Source organism: Scyliorhinus torazame, chromosome 22 (assembly GCF_047496885.1).
Source record: "Scyliorhinus torazame isolate Kashiwa2021f chromosome 22, sScyTor2.1, whole genome shotgun sequence".
Classification (NCBI taxonomy): domain Eukaryota; kingdom Metazoa; phylum Chordata; class Chondrichthyes; order Carcharhiniformes; family Scyliorhinidae; genus Scyliorhinus; species Scyliorhinus torazame.
Window position 1 is genome coordinate 52330346 of NC_092728.1, and position 18866 is coordinate 52349211.

General features: G+C 47.3%; 1 protein-coding gene across 3 annotated transcripts in view; it reads left to right on the forward strand.

The window, feature by feature from the left end:
• The window catches only part of abca2 (ATP-binding cassette, sub-family A (ABC1), member 2), a 739176-nt gene that overhangs the window by 315818 nt on the left and 404492 nt on the right, over positions 1–18866 (forward strand). For all 3 annotated transcript variants that reach the window (XM_072488215.1, XM_072488216.1, XM_072488217.1), the window contains one exon: positions 14288–14392. In XM_072488215.1, coding sequence (XP_072344316.1) covers positions 14288–14392 — 105 coding nt within the window. The remainder of the gene's footprint in view (positions 1–14287; positions 14393–18866) is intronic.

An 18866-nucleotide genomic window follows, 5' to 3' on the forward strand; every position in this document is an offset into this window, starting at 1 on the left:
TGTAAGCGTGCCCAAGGCCGCCCTGGCCATTCCCAGTGATGTAGGGGCGCAGCCGGCGGAAGCTTCTGATGCTCCTGGCAAATGGAGCAGTTTTGGGCCACCTTCTCAATGTCGGTGTCGAGGCCTGGCCACCAGACATAACTCCGGGCCAACATTTTCATCTTGGTCACGCCCGGATGCCCATTGTGCAAGTCTGATGATATCAGCTCCTGGCCTTTTTCCGGGACAACCACACGCGTCCCCCACAAGAGGATGCCGTCTTCCACGCTGAACTCTGACAGCTTGGAGGAAAATGCCCGTAACTCGCCTGGGAGCTGTCTATGCTGCCCACCATACAGGACTATGTGCCGAACCTTTGACAGGACTGGCTCCGTCTGGGTCCACTCACGGATCTGCGATGCCGTGACAGGCAAGGTGTCCATAAAATTTAGGGTTGCGACCACCTCACCGGTCGTGGGGTCGACATGGGGCCGGTCGATAAAGGCAATCGGCTCAGTGCGTCGGCATTTGCTATCTGCGTACCTGGTTTGTGCTCCAGAGAATACTCATATGCAGCAAGCAACAAAGCCCAGCGCTGGATCCGTGCAGAAGCAATGGGCGGTATCGGCTTATCCTCTCTGAAGAGTCCCAGCTGGGGCTTATGATCAGTCACGATAGTGAAATGGCGGCCGTACACATACTGGTGGAAGCGTTTCACCGCGAAAACCACTGCCAGGCCCTCCTTCTCGATCTGCGCGTACTTCTTCTCCGCTGCAGTCAATGTGCGGGAGGCGAAAGCTATCGGTCGCTCGGCCCCGTTCTCCATCTTGTGGGACAGGACAGCCCCAATACCATACGGGGATGCATCACATGTGACGAGCAAAGGCTTTCCCGGATCATAGTGGGTTAGTAACCCAGACGACGACAATTGTTGCTTTACCCGCCGAAAAGCGGTTTCTTGCGGCTGACCCCAAACCCAGGTGTGATTTTTCTTTAGCAGCAGGTGTAAGGGGGCCAGCGTAGTTGCCAGATTGGGGAGGAACTTCCCGTAATAGTTTACGAGACCGAGAAAAGAACGAAGATGCGAAGTGTCAGTCGGGGTGGGGGCATGTTGAATTGCACGCACCTTCTCTGCGACGGGGTGCAGACCCTCGCGGTCCACCCGATAACCTAGGTAGACTACTTCTTTTGCCTGAAATACGCACTGTGTGTGACGTAAACGGACTCCAGCCTCCGAAAGGCGTTTAAGGACAGCCTCCAGATTTTCCAAATGCTCTTGCTCCGACGTCCCTGTAATCAACACGTCATCTAGGTAGACAGCCACACGTGGTAAACCTCTCAAAATGCCCTCCATAACACGTTGAAAAATTGCGCAGGCAGAGGATACTCCAAAGGGCAACCGTGTATATTCATACAGGCCCCGGTGTGTGTTAATTGTTACATATGGTCGGGAGGCAGGGTCCAGCTCCAACTGCAGGTAGGCGTGACTCTCATCTAATTTTGTGAATGAGAGTCCGCCTGCAAGTTTCGCGTAGAGATCCTCTATGCGAGGCATTGGGTATCGGTCGAGTCGGGAAACTGTATTCACTGTAAGTTTATAGTCGCCACACAAGCGAACTGTGGCATCTGGCTTCATTACTGGCACAATTGGTGCTGCCCAGTCAGCAAAACGGACGGGCCTGATAATCCCCAAACTCTCCAAACGAGTGAGCTCCCCTTCTACCTTCTCGAGCAAAGCGTAAGGCACTGGGCGCGCCCGGAAATAGCGCGGTGTGGCTCCTGGTTCAACTTGGATACGGGCTACGGCCCCTTTTATTTTCCCCAGACCAGGCTGGAATACCTCTGGGTATCGTCCTAGCACCTCAGTCAACCCTCCAGAAACTGCTTGGAGGATGTGCTGCCATTGCAACCGCAAATGGCGCAACCAGTCCCGACCCAACAGGCTGGGCCCATGGCCACGCACTACGATAAGTGGGAAACGCCCCTCCTGGCGTCCATAGACAACAGGGGTCATTGTAGTTCCTGCAATGTCCAGTGGTTCCCCCGTGTAGGTGGCCAACCTGGCCTGTGAGTCAGTTAGTGTAAGGGTCTGTATACCCTGCTTGATGCGGTCGAATGTCCTCTGGGCGATCACGGAGACCGCTGCGCCAGTATCCAACTCCATCTCCAGCGGGTGGCCATTGACCCGTACTGTCACCATAATGGGGGCCACACGGGGAGCTGCCACACAATGCAGCTGCAGGCAGTCGTCCTCCGTCTCCACGTCCTCAGGAGTGGTCGCCGCAGGTTCATCCACATGGAAGGTACGGCCTCTGGGCTGGTCCCAGTTACGGCCCCTGGGCTGGTCCCAGTTTCGGTCGGAACGACGGCGCCTCTGGCGTCCCCAGGACCGCCGTCCGCGACGGGGTCAGCGCCTACAAGTCTGACACGGACATGGCTCCTCATCCATTGGCTCTGGAGAAGGCTCCCTTCGGGGAGGAATGTCCGATGGCCAGTGGCGTCGGTCTGGTCGTTGCCTCGCCCAAGGTACCGCAGGAGTGCGGGGGGACGTTTTTGGGCGGAAAGGGTTTCGCCCCAAGGCATGCACTTCCATTCCCTGTAGCTCCTGTACTCCTCGCTCTGCGCTCTCTCGGGACAAGACTATTTGTATTGCCTGTTGAAAAGTCAATGTTGGCTCCGCTAACAACTTTCTCTGGGTGGCCGCATTGTTAATACCGCAAACCAAACGGTCGCGTAACATTTCTGACAAGGTCTCACCATAGTCACAGTACTCCGCAATCCCGCGTAGCCTGGATAAAAAATCGGCAAGGGATTCTCCAGGGGTCCTCTCAGCGGTATTAAACCGGTAACGCTGGACTATCGTGGACGGGGTTGGGTTAAAGTGTTGCCCCACTATATTCACAAGTTCGTCAAACGTTTTGGTGTCCGGCGCAGCTGGGTACGTAAGGCTCCTAATCACCCCAAACGTATGCGGCCCGCAGGCGGTGAGCAATATGACCACCTGGCGCTCGTTTTCAGTGATATTGTTTGCCCGGAAATAGTAACGCCTCCGTTGCGTGTACTGGTTCCAGCTTTCCAGCGCAGCATCAAAAACATCCAAACGTCCGTACAGAGGCATGGTATAATAGAAAACAACTTCCAACCTGTATCCAACAAAAATCCAGGGAGGTGGCTTCAGCAGTGTAGACAGCTATTCACTTTTACCTTCGTCGCCAGTTTTGTAAGGGCCCCGAAGAATCCAGCACGAGTTTTAAGGATACAAAATAATAAAGTTTATTTACTATAACAATATATACATAACAGTAGCAGTAACTTCCCTTGCTACCTTCTCCTTCCTTCTGGTTCCTGGACTGGCCAGCTTATTTATAGTAGGAGTTTCTCCGCCCCCCTCATTGGGGAAGTTCATACTCCCATAGGATTGTGGGATAGTCATTAGTCCCCAGCCAATCGTCAGTAGGCAGGTTATAACAGTGCCAGTTCATTGAAAAGAGATATAAATTCCCAGTTATGTACCTTCTGGCCTTTTAGCTGTAACAGTTCTGAAATGCTGTGTGAAATGCCATTGGATATTTAGAATTTAAAGCCTTGCACTTAGTCGCGCTGTTTTCCGTTTATATTGTTGCACATTGCCATCTGCCTCTTTTTTTCGAACTGTTTTTACTTTTTTAACGGCTGTGACATTTTCACCCTTTCCTGAGCAATGAAAAGCACTTTAAAAAAAATGCTTACTTCTTCAAGACTAGTGGAAGGGCAATCAGCCTGTCATCATTGGGCGAATGCCAGGTATTCCTGTAAAATGCCAGGTATTCCTGTAAAGTAAGCTGTTTCTCCACATTTGCACTTAATTCAGTGACACGATAATTGTGTCCAAGTATATATATAATTGCAATTATACAGAGACCAGTGTTCAACTTAATGCTTAATGTGGGGCGGGCAGTGACATGTAGAACTCATCTGTTGATTGTTAATTTGGTAACGGGATTGCTAAATGCATGGGACCATTACTATGTGTGTGTGTGTCTGTGTGTGATTCAGAGGGGAATAATGTGGAACTTTGTGAATGGTTACTAAAGTACGATGAGGTCACTTATTTATTTGAAAGCCTCAACAGTAACCTTCCAACTAAATGTAGGATATTGTTTGGTCACTGGGCTTCTCACTTGCAGCCAGAGAATAACTTGATTGTACACAGAAGTGAATGTAAAGTGCCAGTTTTATCCTCCGAGCTGGGGATTTAACTCTCTTGGATGTTAGTGTGTTTTTTTAATTCTTCAGTTGCAATGATGCTTTAATTGCTCCACAAATTGGACTTGTGGAAACATTCCCTCTGGTCCAGATTGCAACAGGTGAAGAGCTCGACCATCCAATATAGAATTAATTCACTGATAGTTACACATGATAAAGTGTCAACAAAAATCAATTTGGCTGTCTTTCAGCCCTCTTGCATTCTGGTCAGATTGCAATCAAAGCATTCCTCCCTGATCCTTCCTTTGTTCAGTGAAAGGCTCAGTGCAGCCAAATGAAGGAGAAGGAAGTTTCAGTTGTGCTTATGGCTTGCTGGCTAAAGAAGTGCCATCTGGTCTCAGTAGTTTCTGCGTCCTCATCTGGCTGCTGCAACTTCCCCTCTCTCTGATTAGAGTAAGAAGTCTTTCAACATCAGGTTAAAGTCCAACATGTTTGTTTGGAATCACTAGCTTTCGGAGTGCAGCTCCTCCATCAGGCGAGTCACACAGTAAGACTTCTTACTGTGCCTACCCCAGTCTAACGGCAGCATCTCCACATCGTCTCTCTGATTAAGAAGGGGAGGCAAAATCTAATGCAAGAGCAGTTGAAATAGAAAATAAGGGTGGGGGGGGGGAAGAGGGAGTGGTGGGGGGGGGGGGGGGCGGAGGGGGGGGTGGAGGGGTGGAAACTGCGTTCAAGTCTCATTGGAGCAAGTGCGTAAACAAAAAAGCCTTCTCTGTTTAATTTTTTTAAAATTAGAGTACCCAATTATTTTTTTTACAATTAAGGGGCAATTTAGCGTGGCCAATCCACCTAACCTGCACACCTTTTTGGGTTGTGGGGTTGAAGCACACGCAGAAATGGGGAGAATGTGCAAACTCCACATACACAGTGACCCAGAGCCAGGATTCGAACCCGGTGTCATAATATGCACCCATGCACATCATGAGGTAAAAACAGGCAGTGACAGACACCCAGCTTAGCCAATCAACATACAGGAAAGAACACAACCAATCACCAGACAGAATGCCAGAGGGGGGCTTCCAACTATAAAACACACGAGGCATCAGCACTCCGCCTCTTTCCACTGGTGACAACTGTAGTGACAGTCAGGGTGTATATAATCAGTCAGCACCTTCTACATGTGGATCAGAGATAGCCTGGTCTAGTAAGTTAGAGTTAGTACACTTAGAGTAGTAGAGTGTCAACCCACAGCCAGCTGTGTGCATTGTTACAGAAGTTCAATAAATAGTATTGAACCAACGCCTACGTTTGGTGTATGCTTTACCGTTCATCTGCATCCTGTTGCAGTCCGTGTTACCCCAGGGTGAATAACACGACATGATACCAGGAGTCTACTTCATCTAAGTAATTTACCTTGAATAATTCAGTGACAACCAGCAAGTGCCTTCCGGCGGCATGGAGAAGATCCAGGCCCCTACACAGCTCCGGAAATCTCGGCACCAACTGGTGGGTCTTCAAGCAGAAATTCAGTCTATACATTGAGGCCTCAGGCCTCGAGGATGGGTCCGATGCCAGAAAAATGCCGCTGCTCCTATCGACTTCGTGGGACCAGGCCATCCAAATCTTCAATTCGCTCACTTTTGCCGACGGCGAGGACAAGACCAAGTTCCAGACCGTGTTAGCCAAATTCAACAGTCACTGTGAAGTCGAAACGAACGAGAGCTTTGAGCGCTATGTCTTCCAGCAACGCCTTCAGGGTAAGGATGAGCCTTTCCAATCCTTTCTAATTCATCTCTGCATATTAGCGCAATCCTGCAACTACGGTGACACCGCTGATTCCATCATCACGGATCAGATCGTGTTTGGGGTCCACTCCGACGCCCTCCGGGAGCAGCTCCTAAAAATAAAAAACATGACCCTGCCAGTAGCCATCGAGTCATGTAAAGTGCATGATCAGGCGAAAAGTCGCTACTCCCGCCTTAAATCGGCAGAACAGGACCAAGTGTACAGGCCATCGCCCAAATGCGGCACCTTAGCATCGCTGAAGGCTGCCATTTTGCACGCTTTTCCCGGCGTCCCACGTATGCGCACCATGGACGGGAGAGCGAAGCGGCCGAAGACAGTGCAGGTGCGAGCGGTGGCTGACCGCACTGCGCATGTGCGACGACGCACGGAGCGTTACGACGTCAACGTCATGACGTGCCCGAACTGCGGCACCGCCCACTTAAAGCGGAAATGTCCTGCAAGAGGCAGGCGATGTTTAAATTGTGGGAAGCCTGGCCATTATGCAGCCTTGTGCAGGTCTGCACCTCCGATCGTGGGCCAGCGATCCCAGTTCCAATGCAAACGATTTCGAAGTGTGCAGCAAGAGCTGCTGGATTCGGAACCGGGTAACACCACGGATCCAGAGGACGACTGTTCCGGCCATTCATTTACCTGACCTGGATCACCTCCCAGTGCTGCAAAAGGTGCAGCAACTCAGAAACCGGCAAAAGCTGACATATGATGCTCATGCTACTGATTTGCCTGTGCTCTCTCCGGACAATGCTGTTCGCATCAAGTTGCCTGGTGGAGGCTGGTCAGCTCCAGCTGTTGTTGTTCGACAGGCTGCTCCCAGGTCGTTCGTGGTTCACATGGCTGATGGCTCCATTGTCAGCATCCAACAGAAGGGCACTACGCAAACTTGCCTGCCCACCACCGGATCTCACGTTCCCAGCTGTCGTTATGCTTTTTCGGGACACCTCGCTCCACGAGGCCACCAATCTGGCTGCAATCCCGCCTGCCAAGGCACCATCGCCCCCACCTCCACCTCTCAGGCAGTCAACAAGGATCCGACGCCAGCCCCAGAGATTGGACTTATAAATATTTGCTTTGTACATATTGTTCTGTATCTGCACGTTAGACACCTTACATGCACATATGCCTTCACTCGCCATTTGCTGTCAATAGTTATATCTGAAAATATGTTGTATATGCTTTAAGCAACCGACAATTTATTTTTAAAAAGGGTGATGTCATAATATGCATCCATGCACATCATGAGGTAAAAACAGGCAGTGACAGACACCCAGGTTAGCCAATCAACATGCAGGAAAGAACACAACCAATCACCAGACAGAACACCAGAGGGGGGCTTCCAACTATAAAACACACGAGGCATCAGCACTCCGCCTCTTTCCACTGGTGACAACTGCAGTGACAGGGTGTATATATCAGTCAGCACCTGAATCAGAGCTAGCCTGGTCTAGTAAGTTAGAGTTAGTACACTTAGAGTAGTAGAGAGTCAACCCACAGCCAGCTGTGTGCATTGTTACAGAGGTTCAATAAATCATATTGAACCAACGCCTATGTTTGGTGTGTGCTTTACAGTTCTTCTGCATCCTGTTGCAGTCCTTGTTATCTCAGGGTGAATAACACGACACCCGGGTCCTCAGTGCCGCAGTCCCAGTGCTAACCACTGCGCCACTGTACTGCCCTGCCTTCTCTGTTTATTGAGTGTAAAAGCTGTCTGTCAGATGGGTTTGGAACAATCTCACTTGTGACCTCCCTGTTCCAACTTGGCCATAAACAAATGGCACATATTTGAGGGCTTCAAAGGTGAACAGTCGGAGCGGTGCATAATAACAAGAACGGTGAAGACCACAATGTCTTTCTCATGATGATTCTGCTTATTTCTTGACTTCTGTTCCTAACCCCGCCTCTCTTTTTGTAGGCGGGTCACTTTTGTTAGAGAGACGGATAGAATTTGTCACTTTCTCTAATCACCTCCTGTGGACGACTTGATCTTGTACTGCAAGACAGGAACCATCTCCATGGTGATCACTTTAAATTCCAGGCGAGTTGGTCTCTGATACGTACAGAGAGCTGGGGGTGGGGGTGGGGGGGGGGGTGGGGGGGAAGTGTGTTTGTGGAGGGTGCACAGGACGGGGACACAGAGGTTCTGCTGAGTTTACCAGTCTGATCTCTTTTTCACTTTCTTTCCTGTCTGGCAGCCAGCCAAGTTAACAGTCCCTCGCAACTGGAAGAGATTGTGGGTTGGGAGCGGAGGGGGCGGTCTGACTGGCAGTCCGGAGGGTGGGTAGAAGTCAGAAGGTTTGCAGGTGAGAAAGGAAGGTGATGGTCCCACAGTTGCTAAGGAGGGAGGTTCGGGAGAGATGGCGGGGCAAAGGTAGGGCAGGGGTTAGGTGGGAAAGACGGGAATGATTGTGGAGGTGAGGGGTGTGGGGGAGAGCATATCATTTGCTGAAGGTGGTAGAGTGAATCCCTTCTGACTCACAAGCAGAGCTGTACAAAGCACCTGGTCATTTGATCAGGCAGCTCTCGACTCTATTTTTGCTCAAACCCTGGGAAATTAAATTTTAATCGTGTTACCAATTCCCAGCAGGAACCTGATCAGAACATTATAATGAGGTGCTCTGTCTCTGGAAAGTGAGACACTGACACATCATATAACGGGGTCATAGAATTGGGAGCAGAGCAGCTGGAGGAGTTGGGGTGTGTTAGCTGAAATTTTATTGTTAAGACCCCCCCCCCCCCTCCCCCCTCCCCCACCTTAGCTCATCTCACAACCATTATGGGCTGGGTCTAAACTCACCCCACTCATACGGGCATGGGGAACCTTTCATGTCACCCTGTGTATCATGTGTATAATAAGATTATTGCTGAATGAAGGGCACGTTTTGATACTTTCGCTCGTGTAGCTCAACAACAACTTTAATTTATAGAGCACCTTTACCATGGGTAAACGTCTGAGAAAGCTCGCAGGCACATTATGAATGAAGACTTGAGGCTTTACAAAGATGGGGCAGGTGCTGTGAATCTGACAGAACTTAATTGTGCCATAATTTTGATATTTAATAATGACTTTCCTCCTTTTCCACCCTTCTCCTGGTTCTGGTGCATGGGGGGGGGGTGATGGTGCCTGCATTGGTAACCTGTCGCCATTGCTCCCTTGGTTCCCCGTTTAACGGCTTTGTCTTAGTTGGTGAGGAATGCACTGCCTAGAACTAAGATGCGCTACCTGGAAGTGTGGCAGAGACAAGTTCAATCGAGGCATCCAAAAGGGCATTCGATGGTTGCTTGAATAAAAACAATGCGCAGGTGCACAAGGCAAAGGCCGGTGAATGTCATTAAGTCACAAAGCTCATTTGGAGAGCTATGGTAGTATTTCCCTCTACCGCCTTTATTAGTGTCACAAGTAGGCTTACATTAACACTGTAATGAAGAACTGTGAAAATTCCCTAGACGCCACACTCAGGCGCCTGTTCGGGTACACTGAGGGAGAATTCAGAATGTCCAATTCACCTAACAAGCATGTCTTTTAGGACATGTGGGAGCAGACTAGAGCACCCGGAGGTAACCCATGCAGACACGGGGAGAACGTGCAAACTCCACACAGGCAGTCACCCCTTGTCCCTGGTGCTGAGGCAGCAGTGCTAACCACTGTGCCACCGTGCCGCCTCGTTCTGAGATCTCCATGAACTGGAAACAGACCAAGAATCAAATCTGAGATGGTCCCAGCTGGTTCCATGATCAGTACTGACTTATTGCAAATTTGATATCGTCTTTCCTATGTTGGCAAAGTTGTCCAGATTGCATTACAAAAAGTGATGTGGCCTCTACTTAATAGTTGCGCCACGTGTTCTTAAAGTAGCATCACCTCACTTTACCAAATTCATATTTTTCACCCCACGCCCACTATAATGACACCTGAAAACGCAATCTGAGTTACTGAAGTATCATTTTTTGTAGCTCGCATGTTGAAGTTTTGATAGCAGATGTCAATTTTTTTTTGAGTTATAGCTGGTTGTTGCATTCAGTTTTTCAGCTTAGCAGGATTCGCCGTCAGTGGCAATGATCCTATAGTTTTTCTTTGTTGGACATAGCCTGTTAATTGTTCTATATTTTGTAGCTGTGAACCCACACAGCTCAGAGGGAACATGGGTCAGCGCGGTGAACACCCAAATGGCATATTTCTGACATTGCCCATGGTTGTACAACTTTGACACCTCACAATGCCTTTCTTAGTTGCAGGCTCCAGATGCTCCCGCTCTTATCCTAGTGATTACATCCCCCATGCTCTCATCACTCCCCATGTCAAACCTCCCCCACCCCTACAAGCCCACCCTCTATGCTCCTCCGACTGTTGCTGTTGTGATATTACTTTCAGGGAATGTGCAAATAAGCAGGTAACCCAGATGTAAAGCAGCATGTGTCCTGCAACAAGTCGTGGGTGTAGGAATTGAACGTGTGATGACCTTGTGAGTAATGGTTGCTGAATCCCTAAAATAGACTTGTCTGTTGAGCTATCCCATAAAACTTCTTCAAATAAACTGAATGTAGTATCCTAGTCCTATGTTTGTGATTGGTGAGTTTGTGTAAAGCAGGGATAGGAAACTCAATAATGGCACCATGTGAATTAATCCTCCCCCAGTCCACCATTGGTGAGTGTGCCTCAGCTACCTAAGTCCCATGCTCTGGAATTTTTTGTCTTTCCACCTTCCTCTGTTTTTAATAATAATCTTTATTGTCACAAGTAGGTTTACATTAACACTGCAACAAAGTTACAGCGAAAAGCCCCTAGTCGCTACATTCCGGCGCCTGTTCGGGTACACTGAGGGAGAATTCAGAATGTCCATTTCACCTAACAAGCATGTCTTTCAGGACTTGTGGGAGAAAACGGGAGAACCCGGAGGAAACCCAGCAGACATGGGGCGAACATGCAGACCGGATCCGCACAGACGGTGACACAAGATGGGAATCAAACCTGGGACCCTGGTGCTGTGAAGCAACAGTGCTAACCACTGTGCTACCATGCTTAAGCATCTGACCAAGCATTTAGTTCCTCTCCTGTTTCTTTGGCTAAATCTTCTTTTTTTTTACGATGTCTCTGTGGAATCACCTTGGGCTACATCATGGCAAGTTGTTGAATATCTTTACAAATAACGGGCGTTAAAAATCTGTCCACTGCAGGGTGTAGATGGGCAGTTTTGTGAATAAACAACTTGTGGTTTTGCGAAGAATAATTTATCAATGCACACGAGTAGAAACAACAATCTAATTAAAGGGTGTGGATGATCTATTCAGTGAGTAATGGATTTGTGAGTGTGATTGCAAAGCAGTAATCAGTGAGTGGTCTCCGGTCGAGATATTGTTTACAGCTTGTCCATCAAATTCAGAGATGAGATCACTGTTTTATAATCACTTCATTACTGTTTTTATTATGAATATGCTGTAAATATTGTGGGCTGTGTGTCAGACCCAGAGGGAGATGCATGCTGCCAGGTCAGCACGCTGCATTTTACTAATGACGATGGTCACTTTGAACAATTAGTGTTTTTAATGCCATTACTAAATGTATTCAACTATCATTTGCAATTGATTCACATTGTATTGCACCAAATACTTTGAGTCTAATTTTGTTATATGTGGCTGTACAAACTCTGATTTTTGTTTTTAACACCGCATTTAAGCAAAACTCCAGTTGATCATTCTGGCATTAGCAAATCACAATGCTGAAGGATATCATTTGGTGTAAATAATAGTTCAAAGTTCCAAAAATGACATTTTTTATCACCGCGGTCACCTACTTTCTATCCCATCTTCTCTCCCCATATTGCTCCTAATGTGAGAAAACAGGGAGAAGGACTGCACCTGGCCTCCCAAAGGTACTCCTAAACCAAGTTTTCAAATACGTAAAACTGGCCTGGAATGACCCCTGGCTGACTGGATTCTCCCTCTCCCCCTCCCCCCCCCCCCCCCCCCCCTCTTTTCCTTCTCCAACGGGTCGAAGCAGTTGGTTCCAGTTCAGTGCCTTTGTCATGTGAGGGTACCTTTAAGACATGGATGTTTAAGCAATGTACCTTTAAGAAAACAGTGATGTCATAGAGTGGGTGGAGCTCAGCTCAGGTCAGCCATTTTGCAGTTTAGTTTTTAGTTTCAGTTTTGAAACGTGCCTGGCTGGTTTTGCTGAGAGCAGTTTAAAAGTGCCTGGCTGTTTTGCAGTTTGAAAAGAGCTTGGGGAGTGTCTGTGTTTTGTAGTGAGCTGAAGCTGCTGTGATGTCTGCCATGAATTACTATCTCTGGATCATTTGGGTGATTTAAACTTATAATAGTGAAGCCTTTAACCTGATGTGATTTTGTTTAAAGGTGTTAAGTCTCTTGGAAGTTTGAAGGAACATTTTAAGGAAGTATTTACTGTTGCAATATTTTCTGAGTTATCTTTGAAGTAAGGGGTGCTAAGAGATCCAATGTTTATTTAAGATGTTAAGTTGAGTTCATGGAATAAACAGTGTTTTGTGTTTAAAAACCCACGTGTCCATAATTGTAATATCACACCTAGGAAATGCTGTGTGCTAGAAAAAGCAACAAATCCATTAAAGGGAGAGAGAGGTTGGTTGAACTCCATGATACATTTTGGGGTTCTTAAAATGCCTCGCCCATAACACCTTTCACAAGTGACTCATCCATGTGAGCTTTGTTGGGAATGACCAATAGAAATGCTGGGTGCGATTTTAGTAAGTGGGAACAATGTCCCATAGCTAGCGCCTTTAGCTCCGTATTTCCTGGCACTCACAGTGCCGAGAAGCGCAATGCCATTAAAAGCCACTCGGGTTAGATAGGGCGCCTCAGCGGGGAATGCTTGGCCCAGCCGGGTATATCCCCGTTTTCTGCACTGAGGCGCCCGGCTCACTGGAACTCTTGGGTATAGTGTGAGATCGGGATGCCATTTAAAAATGACGTCACGATCACTGGAGCCCCCGACGTGGCCCCCCCCAACTCTCTACGGGGGAGGTTACTGGACCCACCATACCCCCCCTCCCCGCCCCACGCCCACCACCCACACAGGGCACTCCTGGCCTGAACGCTACCGCGTGAAAATTGTCAGCTTGGCACCATGGCAGTGCCAAACTGGTACCCTGCCAGTGGCCCATCCAGCCAGGGTGCCAGGTTGACAGTGCCAGAGTACCCAGGTGGCACCAGCAGTACAAGGGCACCAGCCTGCCAAAAGGGCATGCACCTGGGGCCTCTGATCCCCTGGGAGACCCCCACAAGTGCTGTTCCCGTTCCCGTCCCCGTTTGTTAACACTCCCCGAGGACTCCGAGCAGATTTATATGCAGATTTGCCAAAAAGTCACCCTGCCCCCAATGGGTGGAATCCACACTGCCACGTCTCTCGAGATCGGGTTAGATCTCTCGAGTCATTGCGAGCAGGGTAGATCCCGGGAGCTGGGTTTCCCTGCTTCTATCGACCACGTTGTGCTGCGGTGAGCTGCTTTTCGGGTGCAGCATGGCCGTTCAATCTCATCCGTCGTTTCTTCCATCCCTATATACTGGGGTTTAGGTCAATACCATTTGCATCAGATTTCAGGTGGCACAGGCAAGTCTATGTTACATCTGACGAGGCAAGGTTCAATTAGCTCATAGTAGAAACCTTTACTAAAGCACTTCTTAGAATGTGAATGAGGCTGAAAAATACATACTCCCATAATATATAAAGAAAATGAAGACTTACATTTATAAAGCGCATTTCACAACCTTTGAAGTGCAGTTAACTTTTGTAACGTAGGAAACGTGACAGCTAATTTATACACTGCAAACTCTCAAAAAAACTGCAATCTTATAATGACCAGGTAATCTGGTTTGTGATATATATTGAGGGATAAATATTTGCCGGGTACCTGAGTGAACTGCCTTGCTCATCTATTGAATTTGCGGCCACCCCAGAGGGGGCAGACAGAGCCTCGTCTGAAGGATGGGCACATCTGACAGTGCACTGGAGTGTCAGCTAGATTTTTGTATTCACATCTTCGGAATGGGACTTGAACCAAAAACCTTCCGAAGTAGAAGCAGGAATGCTACCCACTGAGCCCCAGCTGACATTATAATATATTTATATACACTGTGAATCCACCAGACAAGTACATTAATACGGAAGAGTTCAGTGCAGAGGATGGTTGTGTTGTACTTCATCAATTATTCATAGAACCAGTGACAATAATGGATTAACATTGTGAAACATTGTGAAAATCTATTAAGGTTACCTTTGCTTGTGTCTTTTCATGGTAATTAATCTTATCAAAGAGTTAGTTAAATTAATTTGCCCTTGATTGTTTCTCAGGTATTCCGCCTTTGTTTTGGATCCTATCCTTCTGCTGTGGACAGTGGATTGGACAGTGAAAGTTGGGATGCATTCAATGCTGGAGAGAAACTGCTACAGCTTGAGGTAAGGGGAACTCCTGTTTCCACTGTAGGGCATAATCGTGGGAGCATGAGGATGCCTTCCTCCCCTATCTGAAGTCACTGGTGTTAGAGATATTAAACAGCAATCTTTGGAAACAAGCCACACCTGCTGCTTTAGGAATTACGGACAGCTCTGTTTAATTATCCCACCTTCCCTCATGGTTCTATGTAGGTATTGTATGGGAAACAGTCAGTGACGGGAGTGCTGTAAATAATATTTGAAGTCAGTGGGCTGTACATACCTACCATTGAGACATTTGCTATGAGCACCATTCTGTGGGAGCGATAGTAATAATAATAATATCGCTTATTGTCACAAGTAGGCTTCAATGAAGTTACTGTGAAAAGCCCCGAGTCGCACATTCCGGCGCCTGTTCGAGGAGGCTGGTACGGGAATTGAACCCACGCTGCTAGCGTTATTCTGCATTACAAGCCAGCTGTTTAGCCCACTGTGCTAAACCAGCCCCATAACTAGTAAAGAGGAGCTAGGCACAATTTGTCACTTGTAGGATGACCAAACCAGATGATGTGAAGTGAATAACTCGGTCGCTCATTGTTGGGTAATGTTAGCTTATATCCCTAAAGAAATTGTGATGTAAATAAACTCTCTCTCTTCTTTCATGTAGTGTCCTCTTTGTCCAAGATAGAAACAGAGAAAGTGTCGGAAACACTATGCATCATCTGTGGAGAAAGAAACGGAATAACGTTTCCAGTTCATTTTCAGAACTGTAGGGACGTAGAAATGGGATGTGTTTTGTCCGATTGAAAGGGGGAGGAAGAACAAGAGGGGATAGGGTAGTGGGCAGGAGAGATTGAATGACAAATGTCCTTTCTCCCCGGCTCCCATCCCCCACTGTCAACGCATAAAATCCATCACATTTCTTCCTTCAGTTCTGAAGAAGAATCATATTTGGCTCGAAACATGAACTCTTTCTCTCTCCACCGATGCTGCCAGAACCACTTCCTGTTTTTAATTCGGGTTTTCAGCATCGACAGTGATTTACCTTTATTTCATTATTCGAGGGTTTCTATCGTAGTTTGGACTATGATATAAATGTTGAGCAAAAGCAAGGAGGTAGGCCCCAAGGTAAGCAGGGATTGAACCCACACTGTTGGTGTTAATCTGCACCATGCTGCAGCCATCTGAGCTAACCTAGCTGTGTAAACAAACTACCCATTTGATTAAGTTGAATAGTGCAAAGTGGCGGGAAACCTTCACCTTCATTGTTGTCACCTGGCATCAGGGCACCAATGAATTGCTCTGACATTGCCCTCCTTGATGTGCGGGAGTACATGTTCGAAACAGCAGCAAGGCTGAGAAAATCAACAGATGAAACGATAAAATTCATTAAAATTATGAAGGGATCGACAGAGACAATGGAAACAGATTGTTTCCAAAGTTTAAAAATCCAGAATGATGGGATGTAGATGTTGGGTTTAATCTACGAGAAAATTAAATGTAGCGTTTTTCAAAAACTCTTGCAAAAAAACATCAAAACCTGGAGGGACGAGGCTCCACAATTTTATTTGTGCGAGTGAGGCTGATTGGCAGTCGTTAACACGTCACGCATTGTTAAACCTGTGATTGTGATTGTAATGATGAGACTTAATTTTCTGTGGCATGGTTAATGAGCCTTTAATCAAGTTTCTAAAAAAAACCAAGAGGGAGACTATGTGCATGCTGCTGTTTCCACAAAGCTAATGGTGGAGTGAGACAACTTAGACAGCAATTTTAGCAAATTCACATTTAGCATTCCACCTGCCCCTCACCTGAACTTGCTGCACCAATGGTGCATAAGTTGCACCACATTCTGGCCCATCCCATAAGCGGAGACTATTTTTACCCACCCCCTGCTAGTTTGCCAACTACAATTTGGCATGGCGCATGAAATCCAGTGCACATTTCTACAAAATTATTTACCGGTTTGAAGAAAGGCATTTTTCTTCTCTGGGACTAAGACGAACACACAGTTAATGAAACTTGGGAGCAAGTTCTTTTATTTAATGGAAATTTACTGTGATCTTTGAAGATGGGTCTTCAAACTCCTTGTAAATAAACCATTTCTATGTGCCGTGCCACTTAGCCATTCAGTAGCAATTGGTAAAACGTTGAGTCTTACAGCAGGTATTTAATTTTTTATTAATTCAGTTGAATGGAAGTCAGCACAAGGTGGCGATGGTCATATAAATTTCCTGAACATTGTACAGTGTAGTTGGCATGTGCCTCTCATGGATGGTGCCAGGGAGAAGAAAATCCTTCTGTCATTTGCACTGTAATTGTTTGCACCAAACATGAAGAGGCACTCACCATTTGCTAGCATCAGCCCTGGTTACAGTGGTGTGCAGTGGGTGAAGGAATTATTGAGGCAGGTCCCTTGGCACTGAGACCCAACCTGATGAAGTGGCCTTTTCTGGTTCCCGCAACAATAATGGCAACAACTTGTCTTTCCATTGCCCTGTTAATGTAGTATTATGTTCCGAGGAGCTTCACAGAAGTAGAATCAGATAGAAAAGGACACCGTGTAAATCAGCGAGCACAGCGGCGATGGGGGACTGGGACTGGAATTTGAATAGAGGTGGCAGAGGATTGAATGAGAGTCAGGAGCACCACCTTCACTGGCACCACCTCTTTTTCTGCCTGTGGACAGGACTGAGGCCTGAGTTGGCTGGCACAGTCCAAGAACGTGTGTTCCTGATCAATGATCCCTTTCGATCTTTTCCAGCTTCTCCATGTGTAGTGGGTTGTTCCTTCCAGTATTATATAACGTTCTCTTCAATATAGATTAGGGAATGTTCTACAGCACTGGCACTGTTACAGGTCTACTATCAGTTGAAGCAATGCTGCAGTACTGATCCTCGGCGTGTGATCAAAATGAATTATAGCTAATCCCTTCAACTACTTTCCATGGTGAGCGCACCTGCTAATGTCTTAGTTTGGCTTCAACACACTGTCAGCCTCTAACTAGCCAAATCAATTCTCCTGTGGTAAAGTCCAACCTTTCTTTGATGTGTCATTCTGAAAAGTGGATAAAAAGAAACTGATTAGGGAAGAACATTTGTATTTATTTTGAACACTGTTGATTTTGTCAGTGATGTGGACAGTTGGAATATCTGTCTTCTGTCAACTGTGACTGAACAGATTGGAGCTTTTCTGCAACTGGTGGATGTAGATGGTCATTCATTTCCCTGGGAACTGCCAGCTGAAATGAACCTGATTCCATTCTCATTGCCATTGCTGGTAAGTTCACTGGAAGGAGGGTTATTTTTGTTGCAGCGGTGGCTGTATTGCTTGGCCCTCGGCTTCTACCTTTTACTGTGGTCAGGGAGAGATGACTCCACTTAGCTACCTCGAAATCCTCAAGAGTTGCAGCTTGCTGCTGTGGGCTTCCTTTGCTTTAGGATTAGGGCATTATTCTAAAGTATATATAAGAATTGGTATCAACCAGTGTTCAGGGTCTGTGCCTGTGTCATCTGGGTTTTATGAATAAACCTATGTTAAGGAAAGACTGGCTTCAGATTCTTTCTTTGCTCAGTGAATGAGCAGCGAAATATAACAATGGGCTCGATTCTCCGGACGTGTTGCGCTCAAGCACGAGCACAAAGCGGTCGGAGAATCCCGGGAGAGGCCTGCAGTGAGTCTTCCAACAGTCTCCGCGCCTCGTGGAATTCACCAAAGTTCCGCGAGACGTCGGAGTTGGAACTCTGCCCCAAATGGGGGGGACCCAAATGTCAGTCCTGGAGGTCGGTCAGAAACATACTGTTATAACCTGCCTACTGACGATTGGCTGGGGACTAATGACTATCCCACAATCCTATGGGAGTATGAACTTCCCCAATGAGGGGGGCGGAGAAACTCCTACTATAAATAAGCTGGCCAGTTCAGGAACCAGGAGGAAGGAGAAGGTAGCAAGGGAAGTTACTGCTACTGTTATGTATATATTGTTATAGTAAATAAACGTTATTATTTTGTATCCTTAAAACTCGTGCTGGATTCTTCGGGGCCCTTACAAAACTGGCGACGAAGGTAAAAGTGAATAGCTGTCTACACTGCTGAAGCCACCTCCCTGGATTTTTGTTGGATACAGGTTGGATGTTGTTTTCTATTACACCATGCCTCTGTACGGACGTTTGGATGTTTTTGATGCTGCGCTGGAAAGCTGGAACCAGTACACACAACGGATGCGTTACCATTTCCGGGCAAACAATATCACTGAAAACGAGCGCCAGGTGGTCATATTGCTCACCGCCTGCGGGCCGCATACGTTTGGGGTGATTAGGAGCCTTACGTACCCAGCTGCGCCGGACACCAAAACGTTTGACGAACTTGTGAATATAGTGGGGCAACACTTTAACCCAACCCCGTCCACGATAGTCCAGCATTACCGGTTTAATACCGCTGAGAGGACCCCTGGAGAATCCCTTGCCGATTTTTTTATCCAGGCTACGCGGGATTGCGG